General features: G+C 33.3%; 1 protein-coding gene across 2 annotated transcripts; it reads left to right on the forward strand.

Annotated features, from left to right (window-relative positions):
* The first annotated feature begins 402 nt into the window (after positions 1–402).
* LOC105347703 (cardioacceleratory peptide receptor) lies at positions 403–21,676 on the forward strand. Of its 2 annotated transcripts, XM_034446911.2 has the most exons (7): positions 409–918; positions 10,177–10,312; positions 12,687–12,884; positions 13,606–13,754; positions 19,563–19,683; positions 20,554–20,676; positions 20,991–21,676. In XM_034446911.2, exons 1-7 carry the CDS (start codon positions 796–798, stop codon positions 21,239–21,241), a joined length of 1,101 nt encoding a protein of 366 aa, XP_034302802.2. In that variant the 5' UTR covers positions 409–795; the 3' UTR covers positions 21,242–21,676. The 2 variants fall into 2 exon arrangements, with proteins under 2 accessions (XP_065932251.1, XP_034302802.2); XM_066076179.1 differs by lacking the exons at positions 19,563–19,683; positions 20,554–20,676; positions 20,991–21,676 and adding an exon at positions 18,818–18,954 and having other exon boundaries at positions 403–918.
* Positions 21,677–22,994: the final 1,318 nt, after the last annotated feature.

Below are 22,994 nucleotides of genomic sequence, written 5' to 3' on the forward strand. Positions count from 1 at the left end.
AATGTTGATGGTGTGAGTCTTCAGAATCGACAAAGGAAACATTGGTTTTATTCTGATCAAATGAACTAATTGTATGTGTAAGAATATCTTTGTTAAAAAAAACTGACACCATTCATTTTCATTCACGACAACTTAAAAATGATTATTTGAAAATTTCTGTTACACGTAAGTTGGTCAAATTAATGCAAAAATAAATAATTCTATTAAAATAGATTAATTATAAGTGTTCATAAATTTGGGATATATTTTGAAAGCCTGCATCTGGGTGTGAAACCTCGATTTAAGCTTTGAAGACCAAATGAAACCATACTAGTTGTAGTAAGGCTTTTATAATGTTCACAAGCGATCAGTTATTGAACGGTTACGTCAATGCACAAAATTACGAAAGCGGTGAAAATGCAGCTTGTTTCGTACTCCATGCTGCTTAAGTAGGAGGATGCAGTTTTAGAAAATGACTTTTTAATTATGTAAATCCCCTTATTATTCAACTTTACGAAACTGCATTATGATAGAGTGTTGTTCTCTCCTATGATCTTCTTCTCTCAGGTTCAGTGCGCTGCGAAGTATATAAAAAGATGACAAAGTCATGCCTCTACTGATCTATTGGAGAAGCTGTATAGCTCGTTACAGTGAGCGCCGTTACTGTGAGCGGTGCCGCTATTGCCGTTTCTTCTTTTAAGTTAACCCAACATCCTTTCAGAAATTGGTTTGAAAAAAAATCGTCCTCGCATTCAGTTTATTTTACGAAACATTTTTTCTTAAACACCGGAGTTCTTTTTTTCCCCCTCTGTAAAAATGAATGGAACATTTGGGGATTTATCTATCGTGAACACTTTTATCAACAGCTCTCTGCATAACAACAGCCTACAGATCCTGGATGGAAAAGATACTAATAATACCGCTGAAAAGTACGACCCAGTGAGTACCTTAATATTTTTTCTTTTTATATATATATATATATATATATATATATATATATATATATATATATATATATATATATATATATATATATATATATATATATATATATATATATATATATATATATTGTCCCCAACATGCATGCAAGTTATTTTTTTTTTACTAAATACTGCAATATAATGTTTACTCTATAAACATCAGTTTAAAAAAAACTACTTAGATGCATACATAAATGTCGGTGGTTTAGAAAACCATTTGAGGAAAATCTTTGAATAAAATATTTTAAATAAACCTGAATGAAATCTTGGTATAAATGTGCCAGTTATAATCTTACGCAAGAACACTAAGTAAAGGTAAATAAAATGACTTTTCCTATTTATAATTTTGAATTAAAAGTACTGATAACTCATTCAACAACAGTACGCTTGAAAAAAACCTTTTTCTAATCGAATTAAATGTTCTATCCGCATCTTTTTCTATTGTTAAAGTGTACAACGTAGAAATGTTGTCATTTGCATCTCCTGTCATTGTTGTCCTGAGAAGGCAGCAGAGATGGTTTACAATTCTCAAACTGTTTTACAGTATTTTGAATACTTATATTTTACTTTTACATGTGTACGACTTTAAAAAGTCGTGATTACGACTAATGAACTCGTTATAACGACTGTCAATTGACCGTTAAAAGCCGTTTTAAAGACTGATTACATGTATCTCGTTATGTCTATGCTAATTACAAACACTTAAAAAAACATTTCTCAAAACTTATACATTGATCATACTACACAATATTATATCGCAAAAATATTCCCTGGCAGTTTAGACGGTTTAATTCAGCAAACGGAAATATTTTCAGAATAAATGTATTTGGAACACTTCAGAGGAAATCCGGGTTAATTTGATATGCATCATTGACTACAAATAATAAGTAAGAGCTCGAGAGGTTCTGGCAAAACATTTTTATTTATATTTCTTGTCAGTTTCAGTTAAACCAAAGACACCTGCAATACATCTTTTAACACAACAGCCTCGTCTATAACGGACCTTATACTTTACTTTAGCAATATTATATTGTTCTTACAAACTTAACCAAAACTTGCGTATCTCAAGGAGCAGGTTGAATATTTTAGAAAAGTTCTAGAAAGATCTTAGTTCATTTGAAAGTTACACAGGACATTCCAGCAAAGCGATTGAGTTTGTTTACATAACAGTTGCACATATGCAAAAAAACACACACAAAAAAAACACGAATGCTTCTCCCAACCCCATCCACCTCTTGAAACCTTTTATCTTAACCATTTGGTGAATAAATATTTACAAATTCTTTGATAAAATCGATCTGAATTAAAGATTTAATCAAATTTTTATCCAAACATTCTAGCTTACTGGATAAAATAATATCAACAGAAGACAGATTGTTGATGACACAAAACAGAAGACAAGACAGATAGCCGATGACACAAAAAAGATTAGATTGTTGATGACACAAAACAGAAGACAAGACAGATAGCCGATGACACAAAAAAAGATTAAATACCGAAAGTGATTCCAACAGAGGTTGCCATTTTTCTGGACTGTTTTATTCTCTTAAATGACAGTCAATACTAGCTAGTATAGCAAAAATATGAATAAATAAATAAATAATCGACGAATCGACCTCTGACTAAAGGTGTGTAAAAGGATGCTTTATGAATTAAAATAATTTTCCTTTTCCAAAAGAAAACGGCGTGGCCCTTCTATTGAGAACTTATAAAATTCCTTCATAAATAAAATCTTTGCAGCAATGTATGTTGAAATTGGCTTAAAATTTCTAGAGAGGAAGGGAAAAAATGTTGAAATTCACATACGAACGGACGGACAGACTTCTCATCGCAGGTTATATGTAGCCTAAATGAATATATTTATTTCGTCAAGAAAACATGTATGCGAAAAATCGGAGGATTTACTATCTAAAATTATCCAATCACCTTGTAAAACTTGCTAAAAAGATGTTTTACGACATAAAACTACCGTTAGAAAACGTTGTGAAACAGCTTGAACAGATTATTGGGCATATTAGTACATGTTTCATTAAAAATCAAACTATATTATCTTAATCTTCAGACATCTTTGTGACGTCTCAGTCATTTGACAAAGATAACCATGTGTGTACCATAAACATGAACGACTAAGTCCCGTTGACCACGCAATCGATCATAATATTCAAAACCAATTGTCTTATTATTCCAACTGGAAGTGCCGCGATGAATCATTTCAAATAGATCCATAATTCATTTTGAAAATAATTTGGCACTAATCGGCCCATTGTGATAAAATGTGAAGATATTGTAAGTCAGTTAACCGTGTGTTATTTTTGAAATACCTGAACCAAACTCAAGCATTTACGGGTAGCTTAAAGGGGCATGGTCACGATTTTGGTCAAATTCTATTTTTATGTTTTTATTATTTACAGTGCTTTAGAAATGCATTTCTTATGATCAAATTAAATTTGAGAGTCATTAGTAGAGTTATAAGCAAGATACAGTAAAAAATCTTTTTCCAGCGTATTTGTCTATCTTTTTATTTATTTTAAGCATAGATATACAGTTCCTAACGTTTACCACATTCGTTTTAGGTTTAAAACTGAAATTTTTACTTCAACGTTTAAAATGTAAACAAACGCTTTGTTTACATAGCGAATAATTTCAAGCTCTGTAACTCGCTTATAACTCAACAAATGAGACTCTTTCGGTTGCCTATTAAAAATGCCTTTCTGAAGCATTGTAAATGTTAAAATCGGAAAAATAATTTTTGACCAAAATCATGATCAATATTGGAATCAATATCACGACCGCATAATAAATTGTACACATTAAAGATGTGTAAAATTTATTATGCGGTCGTGATATTGATTCCAAATAATAAATTGTACACATTAAAGATGTGTACAATTTATTATGCGGTCGTGATATTGATTCCAAATAAACATGCAGGAAACCAAGAATTATATATCATCAGAAACTAAGGCATGCAAATTTAATCCACACATAAATGTACTGTGTGATATCTACGAAGATATTAATAACGCAAAAAGGAGGGGAATAACATTTGTATGTTGTGCTTTTGAAAGCCTTTTCTTTTATCAAGTTGGAGATTTGGATGAATTGGTAAACGTATTAGCTATTGACAGATTATTTCTACTTCCTCGCTTCATCGTAATCAATTTAATGAGCTCTTGAGAATACCGGCGTCTTTTACTTTTATAATACACCGGGTTGTATATAATTTGTCTAAAGGCATTGTCAATTCCAGCACTCTTCAATCATATTGTATTCCTTTCATTCGAAAACAAGACGACCTCCTCTGTCGCAAGGGAATTCTTAATGTACTCAATGTATCGACTGATTATACGATTTTCAATGATCTAACACACTAGGTTAGAGTTATTTTACCATTCCGTAAGAAAAAGTCGAACACAAGCTGCTACAGATAAAGTGACATTTTGATGAAAACTTATGAGCGCTTTGAATTCACTTGACAACGAACAAAGCTCATTGATTCAAGCAGTTTATTAATGCGTCATCTGCTTGATTATCATGATAATGATAATAATGGGGGAAAAAAAACATTGAACATGCAAATGGATTTTTCTACTCGGATGAAGATTGCTCAAAAGTAGGTTACATGTAATGTTACACCGTGATGCAATCAGACAGACAGATTACTGTGCATTTATAATTTTTTTGGGGGGGGCTTTATACTTCTGCGATGTTAAAAGTCGGTCGGACCAATGTTCCGAGTCGATACTCCCCTCTCTCAGACAAGATTAACTACTAATCGATAATCGATACTCCCTTCTCCCAGACAAGATGAGCTACTTATCGATAATCGATACTCCCCTCTCTCAGTAAAGTAATGGAGGAACCATTTCTTATAGTGACCTTGAACTTGCACAAATGACCAAAGTTCTTGCTCAGGACATATTTGCAGATCATAGGCAATCTGTGTGACAAATTTAATGTGCTAATCATATTCCATTACATTCCATTCCATTACAAGATATGGCCTAGGCAGAAATTTGCATTTTTTACAATGACCCTGAGGGTGTCTAAATAGCCTTTGGCCAAACTCTCAAGACACAACCTCAGGTCTTTGGTAGGTCAAGCAATCTTCGTGTGAAGTAGAAACTTCAAATGTATCTCCATAAGAAAGGAATAAACCACACACGAATAATGCACTGTTCCTCCCAGTGACTCTAAACTTGCCCAAATGACCTTGAATCAAATCACACCACCGGGTAGTAAGCAATCTCTGTGTGAAGTAGAAACTTCAAATGTTTCTCCATGAAAAAGTATAGGCTGGACACGTATTATGCAACTTTTCCTTCCGGTGACTTGGAGCATGCCAAAGGATTTTGGATCAAAATCATGACACACCTTCAGGTCATCAGCAATCTGTGTGTGATGTAAAATCTTTCAATGTTTCTTTTTTATAACTGCACTGATCGACAGACGGGCAGACAAGATGATTCATAAACACCCCATCCCAAACTTTGTTTGTGGGGGTATATTTATAGTTAATGACCAAACACATCGTGTTAAAAAGTTTAAAACAGATTTGATGAATTATAAGTTGACCATTCAACCTCCCTCAGACAAAGAAACATTATCGTTCACTTTCAATATAATGACAGTAGAAATCATTAAGTACACTTTAGAAATATTGGCTGGCAAATTAAGACTTGTAAAAATTATGGCATATTATACAAATGATGACAATGCAATGCAGAAAATCGTTGACCAAACGTTTACAAAGTAGTCAAATTTTGTAGAAATTAAGTGTAAGAGTACAGATATAGGTATTGCTTTTGAACATTCTTAGGAGGGTTTTTTTTGCTGTGTGCACGATTAAAAGCATATTTTATTTTGCCTGAACTATAATTTTGAAATAAAACAAGTAAAAACTAAAGAACTTTTTTTTTAAACAAATAAAGCATTTTTTGTTCTTCCGTTTGCAATTCTTAACTATTTTTAGTTCTGGACATCTTTTTGATATTATATAAATCCAAGCAAAATTCACTTAAAATATGAGTTCTGTGTGCAATGTAATGTTAGACTTCTCTTGAATCCTTTTTTCATTACATCGGAAATCTGATAAAGATATAAAAAGATTATAAAGTTTCTAATCGTTACTAGAATTTCTACAAAACAATATCAGAAATTGATTTCAATTTTTCTCACATCTTCATCAGATAATGTTTACTATTCGAGCTGCTTTCTTTTGAATCATTTTGGGGTTATTGGTAAATCAAGAGGGGGTATAAATATCGCCATCTTTCATCATTTAACATCAAAACAGATTAAGCGATGCACAATTGCACAATTTAGACGGAGAACTTACAAGGAAATTAGACAGCGATCGCTTTGGTTCTTTGATTGCTTTGAAATAAATACTCTTGTGTAGCTCGTTTATTCGTTTATAAGAAATTCTCTCTCTCTCTCTCTCTCTCTCTCTCTCTCTCTCTCTCTCTCTCTCTCTCTCTCTCTCTCTTATCAGTATTTTCATTTTGTTCACACACCACTTGAGATGTAGAAGATTCTGTCACACAGGAGTAAACATCTCATCAAGAGATATTTTAGTAAGTGATGATTGACGTGGCGTCCTATCATTTTGGAATTTGTGATACTATAATATTTTACAATGACCGGTGTTAATATTCAAACCATTTTTTGTGATTCCCAACACCACAAACAGCCTATCAAACATAAACAAGGCATGTGACGTTCAACGTCTTCTGTTGCGTGTGATATACAAGACCTTAGTTAAAACCTTGAAAAATATAATTATATCGTGTAATTTTGATTTTTACAAGACAAGTGGGGAAACGATTATAAAACGATTCCCGAGCAAAAGCGATCAAAATTTTGATATTTATCAAAGGGTAAAAACAATACAATATAAACACAGATCCACACGCCTGCTATTCGCATGTACATGTGCATTGTACATGTAAATTGTTAATACAGCTTTGCTTCCACCTACTAAATACTAATAGAAAGAATACATAGCGGAAAAATGGATGCTGAAGAGTTTCAATTTAAAAGAATTTTGAAGTACAGCTAAATGAACATATATAAAACAAAACAGCTCGATGCAGTGACTGCGTCTTACTGACCTTCAGACATACCCTGTAATAAGTCATAATAAATATTTTTATTGTTAAAGTTATTCGTCAGAAGGACCATTAAGGTAGTCCTATACTCGGCACTAAATGGGCTCAATCATTAAAAGCTTAGCTTTAAATGATAAATATACATTCTAGCAATACATATACAAAAGAAAATATGCATGTTTACATGCTAGTTTGTTTGTTATCACCTCTCAGACGGGTGTACCCCCTTGCGAAAATTATTGACAATTATGAAATTTGCCAGACGTCCGTTGTTCCTAAAAATAATAACCAATTTTGGGAAAATTAGAACTGAACATACAAAATAGAGTATAAAGATTTATTTAAGCCATATCTCATCAATAATTTTGCGCAAATTTTTGTAAGTAAGTACGCTTTATTGCCTGATGTATCAAAATAGAATACAAAAAATGTAATGCTAGTATCGCGTTTGGTAATTTTTTTTTACTATTTTATGGACTCAAACTTAAATTCATGGTGTTTAGTCTATAGATTGACATCTTAGAAAAAAGATTTGGTAAAATGAATTATATGTTGACGGATTACTTTTCACGCTATAAGCTCTAAACCAAGTAGACCCTGACGAAAAAATTCGCAAAAATCACATTTTGCTACAGTTTTCTGCCTAGATCTGTCAACAATGTTAGATATCATTTAAACATTAATTTATTGACGATTGAATAAATTCGAAATAGCTTTTGTCTCTAAATTTACACCGGTTCTAGTAAAAGAAAAAGAAAATTTCGGGGGGGGGGGGCATCAAAACAAAGAAGATATAAGCATACCTGAGATCCTGGTTAATCAGAAACTTCGTTTTTCATTTTTAATTACTTTAACAGAATCGAGTTTCTCAACATAAATCATTTCTGTCTCTCATAGAATACATATATTACCGTTCTAATTGCTTATTATTGCCATTGTTTACAACAGCGATGTAGTGCAAAATCAATACCGGGTATCTAAAACGCTTTGTAAAAGTCGAACCAATATTGTAAAATCCGTATTATGACGTAGTGCGATACTCGGACTACTTTAAAATGAGAAATATCACATCGTTACGGCAAATGACAGAAAAGGATTTCAAATTTTCCCTTGAACGGACATATTTTCGAATATGATCGCGGATATGAAAGAGTCCCGCCATTAATTCCCAAATCTGTCAATAGGGGCGATTTCATGTAGTTAATCAATATGTTTATGCATGGAATCACCAGATAAACGTAACCAAAATCTGGAGAATATCAATAATTCAGAGGATTTGTAAAATTTATGTCCATTTTACGTTCGATGATGCCTATTATTAATGAACTTGATTATGATTCGCCAGAAGCGAAGAATAGATAGAAAATTCTGGCAATTAAGCAGATTTATATAATTGATAAAGCAAGATGCAATTTTCGATATCATTCTTAAAAGGCATACACATTAATTTTTTTTTTTTAATACGGCTTTAAGATCGTTGTGAATTCAATTAATTAATGTACACGATCGAGAGAAATTAATACAATCTTCTGTCTTTTGAAGGTAACACATCTCATTGCTGCTTAGCCTTGAAATTCTTTTGTACCTACATACCTACTAGTTATTTCATTCTGCAAGTTTTTAAGAGATTCTGTGTGGTCCATTTGTTCCTGAAGAACATTTTAACTTGGAGCTAACGTATCTTATAAAGTAGTTTTCCTTTGAACCTTTAAATTGAACCTCTAATTTTAAGTACTTACATCTCTCACAGATTATGTGTTGTCCGCTGGTATCCTTGAAAAACAATTAAGATGGATAGGAAACTTGACATTTCTCAAACAGGCACTTAGCAACGTTTTTGAAACGGGAAAGACTCATCACAATATTAATTATTGACAAGAACAGCAAAAACTTCTCAAATTCATGAAAATCCTAATCCGTGGGGGGAGGAGGGATGAGGATTAGTGTTACAAATCATCATTTATTTTACTTTAACCTATGACCAATTTTTCTTTACACGCTCCCAAAAAGTTGGGGGGTGGGGGCTCCATGTTAATTCACATTTTTATATGTAAATTATATGAATTTAAGCAAAGTGTTTGCTGTGAGAAAAATGGCTGTCAAATCCACTCTCTGCAAACCTGAAGGATCCAACAGTGGTTCCATCAAGTTCAGCAGAATTTCATTCAGAGCTACAACATGAGAGTTTCTGTATTTTGCAAAATGAGGCTAACTAAATAAATTGTTCTGAACCGTAAAAACTTTGGTTTAATAGGAGTTGGGGTATTGTCTGAAATAATAATCTTTATCTCTGCTTTATTTTTTTTGAAGAGGGAGGAACTAATTAGCTTTATGTAAGATTTGATTTTTTTCCCTTGTTAACCTTAGTTAATACTCATAAATTTGACAATTTGGCACCGAATTTTCTCTTTCATGCATTTAAATTTAAACTTGCATGAGTTTAACATAATTATTCGAAAGAACCATATCAGAGCCTTCCAGCCGTTTGTAGTTAATCTGAAATAGTGTTTGGGATAAAACTAATTATTGTAGTTTAAAAAAAAAATTATACAACATGTTTACATAGAATGATGAACAAACAACCATAGGCATTGAAATAATGCTTTTCTTTTGGGCCGAACAACTTTTCCTTCGATTCTCACAACAAAAGATTCGACCTTCGATGGAAATTCTACTGACAAAAATTAGATAATTATGCGACTTTGAATCGAAATAAACTAATACTTTTCCAACATTAGAATTAAAAAGCCTAATGCGAGGAAAATTATGTTTTATAGCATGAAAATAACTATTTTCGAGACGAAATAAGTTTTTGAACTTTACTAACGGACGGAGTATATCAGCGGAGCATCCTTAATCTTTAGCCATAAATCACCTTAATATAGGGAAATAATCGCACTAGAATGTTCGGAAGAAGACACTAAGCATTAAACTTAATTGCAAACGTCTCATATCGTGGGACAATAATGTTTTTTTTAAGAATGTTAGGGAAGGAAAAAGAGAGAATAATATCTACAACAGTTTGTTTATGTCATTTATCATAGACAAACATGAATTATTATACAGACTTTAGGTTCACTTTCTGTTTTATCCTTTTTTTTCAGACTCCATCTGTAGCATTCTTAGCTACCATTTTCCCTCTCATGGTCGCCGGAAACATATGTGTCCTGACACTTATATTCCGGAAAAGGGGATCTAAGACGCGCATGGACATACTGTTTGCAAACACTGCGTGCGCAGGTAAGAAGTAAAATTACAATAATTAAGACGGACATGTAAAGTCAGCAATTACTAGTTCATATTATACACCAGAATTCAAATACATGTACAACTAGTAATTGATTTGATTGCTAGATTTTTTCTGCTGGGTTAAGGACAAGGATTGTGTTATAAGCTATTATATGTGCACATGTACGCATACATGTATCATCCTTAATGCATTAATTCATGTTCGGGTGATATTTTTGATATACGATGAATAGATATCCGAATGCCTTGAAAACCACGTTAAACTTATCATGAAACGTTTATATACCTTTAAATTTTCTTCGAGTCAGAAGATTGCAGTTTTATTACAGAACAAAGTTAACAAATCGATACATCAGTTTGCGTTGGATTTGAGAACAGAGATTTCTTTGGAGAATAATGTCATGGTGCCTGTGTACATGCAATTCGTTTCAAAGGCGTAATCTGCGCGCCCTCCAGAGAAATGGTTTGGCATCTAAGAACACTTGGGGATCTCCGCGACCTAGTAATATAATTGGTATTTACAGCTTTTTCACGGATGTTTTCATTTACATATATCAAGAAGATTGTGTGTCAGAAAATAGAAAACCAAACGACAACACGATTCGTCTCATCTGACCCGAAAAAAAAATCTGAAAGACAAGTATGGCCGTGTGAAGATATTGATTACCTTCTAAGAATTCTTGCATGTAAAGAAATCGGAAAAGAAAGAAACCTTCACAGAAACCGCTTTTAAACAGGCTTAATTCATCAATCATTTGATTACTCCCCAATGCACCTGTTTTCAAAATATTCTACTATTAACTATTAAACTTTGTTTAATCTAAAAAAAATTTTTATACTTGAATTGCAAACGGACGTGAATTTCAATGTCTATTATTTCACAAGACTCATACACCATATGCAAAATATTAGCATATGGAACATTGTTCACCTGGCTATGAATATGAAAACTAATTAACAGCCGGCTGTGTGAGACCGGACCCTTACACTAGCACAATCGTCTTCAAGCTCCAAGTTGTTTCGTTTCATTGTGGTTAGTGTATGAATGAGGAAACTGTTGTCGAAAGAAAGAATTTTATTTATAAAATGTGTTAACATGTTGCAACAGGCTTCGACTGACGAGTGCGCGGGGACCAAGCGTAAGATTTAAGACAGGACGTCTTTTTAAAAAAAAAAACCGGTTAGGAAGCCTTCTTTCGCCAAGCGCTTTTAGATGAGGAGGCAAAAGTTGAGTGTCTTTAGAATGAAATCGTAACAAGAGTTTTACATACGAGACGCTCACACAGTCTGTAAAATGTCCATGTCAATAAAATTCTTCCCTTTTCAATATATGAGCAATAGGTTATTTGCATCTTGCCTACAATACTGATGACAAGATAATATTGATGCAAAGCCTCAAATCAGCCGCAAACTATTCGAAACCATTTCAAAAGCATTAGCATTTCAGTAAATCTATACTAGTATCTCATATTGATTGTGTTTTTATGGCACATGTATCGGTCATCCGGAAACTCATACTCATGACGAATAGGGATCATTAATTATAGTCAAACAAAATGACTACAATGTCGGATAATTATCTTGTAAAATTGGGAAAAATACATGTTTTTTAAAACATCACATTGATTGGACATTGACAATTTCAAGATATCTAATTAATGAGACCTAAAGCCAGAAACATTCTATCGAGACATGAAAAGGGACGTCTCATTTTCCCATGTGCACTTTCTACATGTAACACCACCACAAATAGAATGGCTGCTCCCGTGGCCAAAAGCAAGAAAAGTCATGTAACGACCTTGGCCTTTGACCACTGGGTTTAAAATAATGTTTCTCTCTTTGTCTGTATCTTTCTTGAAAGAGTAGAAAAACAGGCGTAATGCACGCCATTAAGGTAAATTACTATTGTGTTTTGATTCATAGCAAAATAGTATTTTTGCAGTCCATGCAATTGCTCTTTCATAATAAGATGTGTGTCTTTTCATAACATACTTTGGTAATTTCACAACAAGAAAATATTTTTGCAGTGTATGCATTTCAGTTGTTCATTTGTTTGCTTTTGCATATGCTGTTGTTTCTTCATTATAAGCTGGTTGTCTCGCATAATATCTTGTTGATATAATTATCTTATTGATGATTTTATGCCTATTTCATCATGTTATATACTAGGTTTCTTCATTATGAAGAAATATATTATTATAGTTATCACCCGTAACCCAAATTTAACGATGTAAATTTTCAGGCTGCGACTACCCAACCCCCCTTCAGTTACGTGTACCTGTATTTAAGAAAATACTACGCGGTTTTGCTTGCTTTCTTAACCCATATTAAATTAATATTTAATATGATAAATCTTTCTTTTTAGATCTCTCTGTTGCATTCTTCCTGGTTCTCAGTGATTTGTTTTGGCATCAAGCAGGACACTGGTATGCCGGTAACGCCATGTGCAAGATTGTTAAGTATTTTGCATTGGTTGCCACCTACAGCTCTAATTATGCCATTGTCGTTCTGAGTTTAGACAGATGCAACAGTGTTGCGCGACCGATGCAATCTTTTTCAAGAGGTACCTATGTGTTCACGTATAATTGTAGTGTAAGCATTTTTTTTTGCGATCTAACTGAATATTTTCAATTTTTTATTGATTTTTTTTCTATTTCAATGTTATTTAGGTATTTGAAAAAAAATGAGCGTCGTCTTCTAAGAAATACAGAGCTTAATTTGTTTTGTAAATTAAACCATTTTTAGTTAGATATTGAATGTTGATTGAAAAACAAGATGAACAATAGAAACTGTTTATTTGTAACGAACTGGCAGGGGAAACGAACTTTTACTAGTGTAATTAACAATGGTAAACAAAAAACATGACCGAGGCCTAATTTTCGATCCCATTGAAAAGCTCATAAGTTTTTAGAACAAATACAAAAATCTTTGTCTGAAGTATGTTAATGGTCAGAATGGAAAAATTCTAATCGAAAACTTGTTCTAACACATTGAAATAGTATCAATAATTAAAATTAAGTTTTCAATTTTTTTAATTTTGGCCATACACATTAATATTCTTCATCGACTTGGCTCGTTATCAAATAAAGGTGCATCAAGACCCTATTATGAGAGATAACTCAAACTTTGGTCAACGAATTAAGCGATTTCCATCACCCATGGTTTGCCGTAATCGTGTTCATTTCTACTTTTATATGTTTTGGGGGTTTTAATCGTCAAAGAACCACAAATAATTAATATAGCTTTGCCGAGATAATTATTAATTATTTTGTCATCTATCTAAGGTTTGAAAGGCTGCAGATGGTATATTGGAACGTCGTGGGGCCTGTCTTTTCTATTTTCCATATCGAGTTTAGTCCTATTTCGAGTACAAAATGACAAAGATGGTCAACCACAGTGTGGAAACGTCGAAATGAACGTTATACAGTGGAAGGTAAAGCATATTTCCTTTAGGACTAACCTCCTCTCTCTCTCTCTCTCTCTCTCTCTCTCTCTCTCTCTCTCTCTCTCTCTCTCTCTCTCATACAAATATAGATTTCAGTAATTCAAAGAGATGGTTGGCAAACGTTTTCTTGGTTAGTCATTCAATCGGGAACAGGTCCAAATTTTAAAAACAATCCAAATTCCTTGTTGTCGTAAACGTACGCGTCAGGTACTTGTAACTAGGTTTTGATTAATTTGTTGTTCCTTTGAGATGCCACTAAAGTTAAAATATAATAGTCTAGAAGTTGTCTATCCAGAATATGATATATCGACTACTCATCAGAGTTTATGGATGTCAAGAAACGCGTTGCACATAAACCGATATTTGAGATGTTCTATTTGAAAAACTCTTCCCATTGTACATTGACGTCAGAAAATATCTGGTGTAATTGCAATGACAATTCTGTACGCATCTGGGAAAAAAAAAAGGAATTTTACGCACTGCATTTGATTTTAAAAAATTCATTTCATAACCGAACTTGTCACATTTATTAACTAACACTTTGCCATTAAGTTATTCCATGCAGTGCCAATGTGATATTTTTGCACCCGTCTGGTGTAGCTGTTTCCAAAACATGGCAGTGACGCATATGTGTCAATTGGTAACCAATACCTAAAGAGTAATATATAAAAATCTATTCATTACAGTGTGTCTCATTACATGTATCATCAGACAGTTGAAAAATCTAAGTTTAAAACTTTATATCTAAGAAACTATTATTTCAAAGGTTCTGGACATTTTGAAAATTCTGAAGGGTTTTCTTAATTATTTATTCCTAAAGGAATTTTATTTCCTGTACCATAATAGTAATTCCAATCGAAACTTAAATTTGGACACTCAGGTACATTTCTGACCGGATTTTCAAATTCTGAGTGTAAATTGCTTTAGGAAATGAACGTTTTCCCTAGGGATTTTTTTTTTATATTTATCCAGTAAAAAGGGTCTTTGCCATTGGAATTATTGTTTTCCTAAAAGATTTTAATTTCAAAAGGCAAATACCTCACCTGCCAGGTTAGATACAATGAATACATAAGTGGGTAGACCATTCTCTATAGCGAACTACGTAGGAGCGATTAATAGGCGTTAACTTAATTCAAGTTTTACGTAATATTTTGACTGACCTTTGTCCAATCAGATCTTAGCTGGGCGGAGTTAAAACATTGCCGCTCGTGACTTGAATGGGAGAGAGGGAGAGAGAAACAAGAGGCCCATGGGCCACATCGCTCACCTGAGGAACAAAAGGTATGATAAAATCAGCTTAATGGAGTCATAATACAAACTATCTGGACAATGTACAATAATACATGTACATCCTGTATAAATAAAATCCATTTTCCCCTGGATATTCTTATGTTTATAATCATTAGTCCCTTTTCTAACAGGATGATTTTATAGTCATATCATATGTTGAGTATTGCAGTTCTCAAAAAGATCCTTAACAATAGATTATATACGGGATATAAACGTACATCAAACTCTGAACCTTCTCGGGAGGCCAAAGAATTGTCCTGGGGCCAAAGTCTTAACAATTATAAAGAATCATCTGGCTGATTAGTTTCTGAGAAGATTTTTAAAGATTTACCCTATATATTCCTTTGTTAAACTTTGACCCCCCCATTGTGGCCCCACCCTACCCCTGGGGATCATGATTTTCACAACTTTGAATCTACACTACCTGGGGATGCTTTCACACAAATTTCAGCTTTCCTGGCTGATTATTTTCTGAGAAGAAGATTTTTAAAGATTTACTCTGTGTATTCCTATGTAAAACATCGGCCTCCCATTGTAGCCCCACCGTACCCCAGGGGTCATGATTTTCACAGCTTTGAATCAACACTACCTGAGGATCCTTCCACACAAGTGTCAGCTTTCCTGGCCGATTAGTTTCTGAGAAGAAGATTTTTTAAGATTAACTTTATATATTCATGTTAAACTTCGACCTCCCCATTGTGGACCCACCCTACCCCCGGGGGTCATAATTTTCACAACTTTGAATCTACACTACATGAGGATGCTTCCACACAGGTGTCAGCTTTCCTTGCCAATTAGTTTCTGAGAAGAAGATTTTTAAAGATTTACTCTATATATTCCTATGTAAAACTTCGATCCTTCATTGTGGCCCCACCCTACCTCCGGGGGTCATGATTTTCACAAATTTGTATCTACATTACCTGATGATGCTTTCACACAAGTTTCAGCTTTCCTGGCTGATTAGTTTCTGAGAAGAAGATTTTTAAAGATTTACTCTATATATTCCTATGTTAAACTTCGACCCCCCATTGTGGCCCCAACCTCAGGTGAGCTAAAAAGTTTACAATACAATAAGTTGTTAAAGTTGGTTTCTGGAAGAACAGACTTTGAAAATTTTCTTAATAAATATTGACATTTTTTTTACTTTTTTAATCTTTAGTTTTTAAGATCTGTGTACAAACATATAATTGTGAGAATCTATGTATCTTGCTTACAATTCGAAGCTTAACACTCAAATATGGTGAGTAAATAGAAATTGTAAACAATTAAACACAAGAAACATGCACTACATGTATAACAAATAAAGAACACAATTTATTTTTTCGAAATGAATCATATATATACATGTATATACCTACATATTTCCGTCAGCGATATCAAACTCTATTTAAACTGAATAAACTCGAGACAAGTGAAAAGCTGTCAATGTGATAGCAAACCGGGTTTTCTTTTATGTGAACTGTATCCATAATCCATGTCAACCCGTATCCAGTGAAATGGAGTACCCTATATGCAACATTTTCCAAAAAATGACTAAGTTCAAAATCTGGTATTTTTTTCATAAAATATCGAAAATCAAAATCCTAGCAATATGCACACCTCTGATATATGTACAATTGATTTGCAAAAGAACAACTTCCTATCTTGAAAACTGTAGGAGGAGTTATCCATACAATGAGGGTACCCTATATGCAATATTTTGCCAAAAAATGACTAAGTTCAAAAGCTGGTATTTTTTTCGACAAATTATCGGAAATCAAAATCCTAGCAATATGCACACCTCTGATATATGTACAATTGATCTGCAAAAGAACAACTTCCTATCTTGAAAACTGTAGGAGGAGTTATCCGTACAATGAGGGTACCCTACATGCAATATTTTGCCAAAAAATGACTAAGTTCAAAAGCTGGTATATTTTCGATAAATATTCAAAAATCAAAATCCTAGCAATATTCACATTTCTGATATATGTACAATTGATCTGCAAAAGAACAATTTCCTATCTTGAAAACTGTAGGAGGAGTTATCCGTACAATGAGGGTACCCTTTTGGCAGCCGCCCGCCATTTTCACCATTTTAATAACCGGATTTTTCCGTTGGAAAACCCGGTTAAAAATGCCGTGCTATTGCATTAATCTTCCATTACGCAAAAGATAATGCCGAATTACCGATAGAATGAATTGTATTTCAGTACCCCTACATCAGATTTTGCCTAATTTGCGCAGGAAAACAGTTAACTGTTTGATTTACTGAAGTCTCTGTTTGATTTGATACGTAAAAATCACGAAATACAGACGATAGTTTCCAGGTTACAAAGCATAGATAATGAAAACGAAACGAAAATCAGAACAAGCTAACACCAACGTCATGTGTGAAAACTGTCAACGCATTGAAATATTTATATAGCCTCAATTTACTTCCCAAAATCGGCACCAATATATTTTGCATGTTTCAAAATTTCCCTTCATACGCGAACTGTTGCACAACAAGCAAATTCATCATAGTCAGATCGACCCTTTTTCGTATAATGTCATGGCTGCTTTAAACAAAGAACCTCGTTTTAGAAGTATGGAATCATTTTACCGCATGCCGAACCCGAAGCAATTAAACTAATTGAAACACGCCTTTCCTTTATAATTATTTTCGTAATAACTCAGATTTGACACAAAATTACCCCTTAATTTTTGCAATTTATATTTTCCTTCCCATAAGGATAATTTATGCTAAACTACGTTGAATTTGCCTCGGTAGTTCTTGAAAAGAAGATTTTTAAAAATGCACCCCCCTTTTTCTACAGTTTCAAAGTTTTCTCCGCTTTGAATACAGATCAGACTTTTATTTCTGCAATTTATATTCGCCCTCCCATAAGGATGCTTTGTGCCAAATTTGGTTGAAATTGGATAAGCGGTTTTAGAGAAGAAGTTCAAAATGTAAAAAGTTTACAGACGGACAGACGGACGGACGGACAGACGGACGACGGACAAAATGTGATCAGAATAGCTCACTTGAGCTTTCAGCTCAGGTGAGCTAAAAAGTGAGAAAAATTGATTTGAAAAAGTGTGAAAAATTGATTTGAGTAAACTATAGGTTATACCGACGAAGAAATCATCGTTAGTAATAAACTGGCAAACAAATTAAGATCTATATATTACATGCACATCCTTTATTTTAAAGAAGCATTTTAAAGAACGATTGTGAAAATTTCTTTGGCCGTCGACAACAATGCCTTCATTCATGTACATGTATAAGAATGACGTAACTGACCAACTTAATCTCCTGGCATTGCGTCCGAGAATACGGGTAATAAAAATATAGAATAGATAGAATATTCTATCGTTAAATTGACAGATGTCCTACGGACCCGGTTTAACGATAGATTTCGTCCCATATTCTCGCTTCGTAGCAAATAAGAAAAAAATATCGAGCTGTTACAGTATCTCGCCTAATCCTATAATTAGTCTCAAAAACTTACAATGTTGCTCTTTTATGATCCCATTTAACCACATTCACTGTTTTTGCAACGAAATCACTGCCACTTTTAACATCACGTTTGAAAATTTGCTATTTACGGTCGCCATGTTAATGATAAAATCCGAGACATTCCGAGTGCGATTTCCGACAAAATGGCAGGCAAATTCAAACGTGTATATATTAACAAAATGCTTTGGCACGACCCATTAAATGGATTATTTTGTGGATTTAACAACATATGCATGTTTAAAAAGTTTCTAGTGTATAAAAATGTGTTTTTCCCTTGCAGATTATCTTTAACAGAGTTGAAATCGACGCGAAGCAGATCCGCTTCGCGGCTGCTACATTGCAAGTATATGGGACGAATTCTTACTGTGACCTGAGCGTCTTTAGATAAAGAATGTTTCACACTGAGTAACCATGTAGAATTTTTTTTATACAAAGTAATGTTACAACCAGTTCGGCATACTTTGATTAGAATACTACCAGAGTACTTATAATGAAAAGCAGTTCCTTAAATATTCGCACAATTTTCGATGTTTTACATTACTTCATCCCAATATTCTATATATAGACATCGTTGTTCCCCGGTGAAAGAACTTCAAAACACAAAATATATATTTATAGGATATACAAAACCTTGATTAATAGATAGACCGCTCATCTGCATCATCTGTAATTTACTCCATTCTCTCTCTCTCTCTCCTTCTATCAAATTAAGTCACGAGCGGTATAATTGTCTTAACTCCGCCCTACTACGATCTGATTGGACAAAAGTCAGTCAAAACATTACGTAAAAACATTTCAGGAGTTAACACCTATTAAACGCTTCTATGTAGTTCGCTGTATCATTCTTATCATATATGACTTTGTTTAATACAACAACTTTGGCGAGTGCAAAAAAAAACCCACCTTAATTAGCTCCTGCATACATATCCTTTTTAAATCTGTCATAAATTTTTATTCATTTCATGTATTGTTGCCATGCAAAACTGGTTTTGATTTACTTTGAATCGTTGCTGATCTACTTTCAGATCTACTTTACACTTGGTGCTGTTTTGATGTTAGTTATACCTGCTATAATAATCACCATCTGCTACACAATCATCGTTGTTGTAGTGTGGAAAAATTCTGCGTTTACTCCATCAGACACAGGCAAGTGATTTTTTTCATGTTTTTTTTTTGTAGATTTTTAAATGTTAGTCGTTTGGCTTGTAAACCGCGTGCTGTCCAACTGATATCATCTTCTGGTTCTCGAATCGATTCCTCAGAAAAAAGAACAAGGATTCAAAACTCCCCATTCTATTCATCCTTTCGCAACATGACGTCACGAATATTGTGAACTTATTCAAGGTTTTCTTTCAAATTGTTAAAACTGTCATAAATAAAATAAACATGATATATGGATTTCATGTTGGCTGACGCGTGGTCCATGTTTTTAAAGAGGAAAAGCCGGTGGAGAGCATACTAGTAATATCAATCACTAGTCAAGTTGATTGACAATTTACTTGGTAATAACGACACAAAAAAATCAAATGATTAATTTTTTTATATTAAGTTTATAGTGGATTTTAACAAAGCACTTTTTATACACCATTATAAAATTTGTATTTGTTATGTTAGTCATTCTAAAACAAGAACCAAATTAGGACCACATTTTAGCCAAGATTAAAGTTTGTAAATATGTAATAACGTTAGACCCCATACCATCTCCCCAAGACTCACGAATCCTTTAAAAATTTGTAGGTTGGTTAAGAAAATGAAAATGAATCTTATATGTGGGTGTCAATATAATAACATTGTTTTCCTCAGAAACTCCTAGAATTTCGACCATTATTAATCGTAAGTTGAAGAAATATTTTAGATCCTAAAATATGAGTCGGTTTTATTGAGACTACGGCAAACATTCTCGTGAAAGTATAATGGAAACAACTCGGTATTATACCTTCCTATATTGTACAGAATACTGTATGTTTCAATGCCATGCCATTTTCTGGCGATTTATTTTCTGTTATACTCTTACAGACTGCAAATCGAATTCCAATGCAACGACACTTATCAAAGACACAACCACGTTGCCAAATGGGCGAAAAACTTTTTCTCGGGCAAAAATAAAATCAATCAAGATAACCTTTGGTATAGTTATTGGTAAGTACTGATTAACCAAATTAATTTTGCTATATATATATAGTGAAGCAGCAGCTAGCTGTTAAATTTTTAAAAATAAATATAAGAGAAATAAAAAAAAAAGGAATAGTCTTCAGACAAAAACAGTATAATTCCAATATTATATTGTTGGAGGTATTGGGTTAATGATGCATGTAATAATAATAATAATCCAAAGCCATTGACTTTTCTTCAGTTTTTTCTTCTTTATTAAACAAAGTTAAGACCTGTGTATATAAACTTTAAGTATTTTTGGGGTTTCTTATACTAAATTTCGTATATACGTTTTCTTTCAGCATTTATTCTGAGTTGGAGTCCTTATTTTATATTTAACTTTTTGGTTGTCTACCATCACATCAAAATTGACAGCAACAGGATGTACGAAATTTCTATGATGTTTCAACTTCTGGCGCCAATAAACTCTTTAGCGAATCCAATGATATTCCTGATATTTAATGGCAAGAAGTACTTACAACTGTGCAAGAATACGGATCATGTTAAGTTTCATACTGATACCCATACTCATACTCCTGGTGCAACAGTGTAAAAGTCTAAACGCAGTACCAGTTAAAGTAATCGGAAAGTAAAGGAAGGATATATACGAAGATCATCATGTGATCGATTTAAAAAAAAAAACATTTAAAGACTGATCGGTATGGACGTTTCATACAAAGCATCAATGAAAATGCAGAGAGGCTGATATCATTTTATTTATTTATTCACATTCAAGGATTGTCATCCCATTGTTTGGTGGTAGAATAAAAACGTTACAACATGAAGACACTTCTCAACACAAGGAAAAAACTAATTCTCGTGAACAAACTTCGGTGATAGTTTGGTTGATGACTAAATGAAGGCTCCACAGAGAAGTGGAGGAGACAAATATTTGACCTCTTCATTAAATAGACTGAACGTGTCATTGTTTAAAATTTTGAATATCGGAAACAAAATAATTTACTTACGGAATAAATTATGAATCAAATATTTTGTTTTTAATGAAAACTAATTAAACATGCTATTTTAAAAGTTTTTTCGGTTTTTTTTTAAAGTTTGATTAGTAGAACTCTTGATCCGTGTTTTAACAGGTTCAATCCACGTCCGCGATTATTGAAGGAGGAAAGGAATTATCAATTTTGTGACGTTCTGAGAATTTTGTCCTCCGACATTAACAGTAAACTGTCCTTCAAGAATTGCTGTGTTTAACATTGTTGCTAGTTTTCTTAAACTATCACTCACACGTCACGAGAAGTCACGAGTTGAAGACTGGCTTCAGAACGTACAAGTTTTACCATTGCATGAAATTTCAAAATCGAATTAAATAATGGTCAAAGTTTTACAATTTGAAAATCATATATTTTGAATAATTTATGATATTCAATGGAATAATTAACATTTGTGGTGTCTCAATTTTCTTTTGATTTCTATCGCAGTCTTCCATGCCATCTTTAATTCATCGTTAATACAAAAGTTTGTTTGGGCACTTATTGATCTTAAATACCAACTAATCTATACTGCATTGCTACAAAAAAAGAGAAATTATTACTGTTGTTTAAGAAGTCGAGTGATCAACAAATTACCTATAGATCTACCACATATTTTTAGATGCGATATTTCAAGCTATAAACTGTACACACGGGTCTAAAAAAAGTAAACAAAATAAATAATTTTAATAAGAAAAGTTAAGGAGTTTTTTTTGTTTCGGAAAATAATGTTCGAATTCTGTTGCATAGTTTAGGGGAAATACAAGTATTTATATCTATTAGTTAGCTTTCAATATATATACAACGTTTCGTTTTAGACGGCGAAGGAGAAAAAACCAAGTAAACTGTAGGGAACAAGGGAGAAAGTAGGATGTATTAGTCCCCTACCGGTTTCACCGGAGGGGACTATAGCTTTCCTCTGCGTCCGTCAGTCCGTCTGTCTGTCCGTCCGTCCGTCCGTCTGTCTGTCTGTCCGTCCGTCTGTCTGTCCCACTTTAGTTTTCCGTTGTTTTTTCTGCATGCGTTTGACGAATGATGTGAAACTTGCTGAGCAGCTTCAAAATATCAAAACAGCAGACCAAGTTTATACTTTTGTAGCGTCTAGTCAACACAATTTCCAGAAATTTAATTTTTTTTACTCCAAATTTTTTAATGATCGGGTTCGTTATCGGGCTCGGTGTGTACTAAATGAACGAGGACCTTATGTGGTCAGTCAAATAATAAATAATATCGTGCATTATTTGTATTATTACATTTATCATTTCTAATAACAAACAAGTTCTGTAAAATGGTGTCAAGTATTGTGTAAATTTTAACGGC

Source organism: Magallana gigas, chromosome 2, assembly GCF_963853765.1.
Source record: "Magallana gigas chromosome 2, xbMagGiga1.1, whole genome shotgun sequence".
NCBI lineage: Eukaryota > Metazoa > Mollusca > Bivalvia > Ostreida > Ostreidae > Magallana > Magallana gigas.

Excerpts from the sequence above, each read along its gene's own strand:
- LOC105347703 (XM_034446911.2), top strand. The coding sequence starts at position 796 with ATGAATGGAACATTTGGGGATTTATCTATCGTGAACACTTTTATCAAC. Across the intron at positions 12,885-13,605 it reads GATGCAATCTTTTTCAAGAG|GTTTGAAAGGCTGCAGATGG; the intron begins GTACCTATGTGT and ends CATCTATCTAAG. Across the intron at positions 13,755-19,562 it reads TGAACGTTATACAGTGGAAG|ATCTACTTTACACTTGGTGC; the intron begins GTAAAGCATATT and ends ATCTACTTTCAG.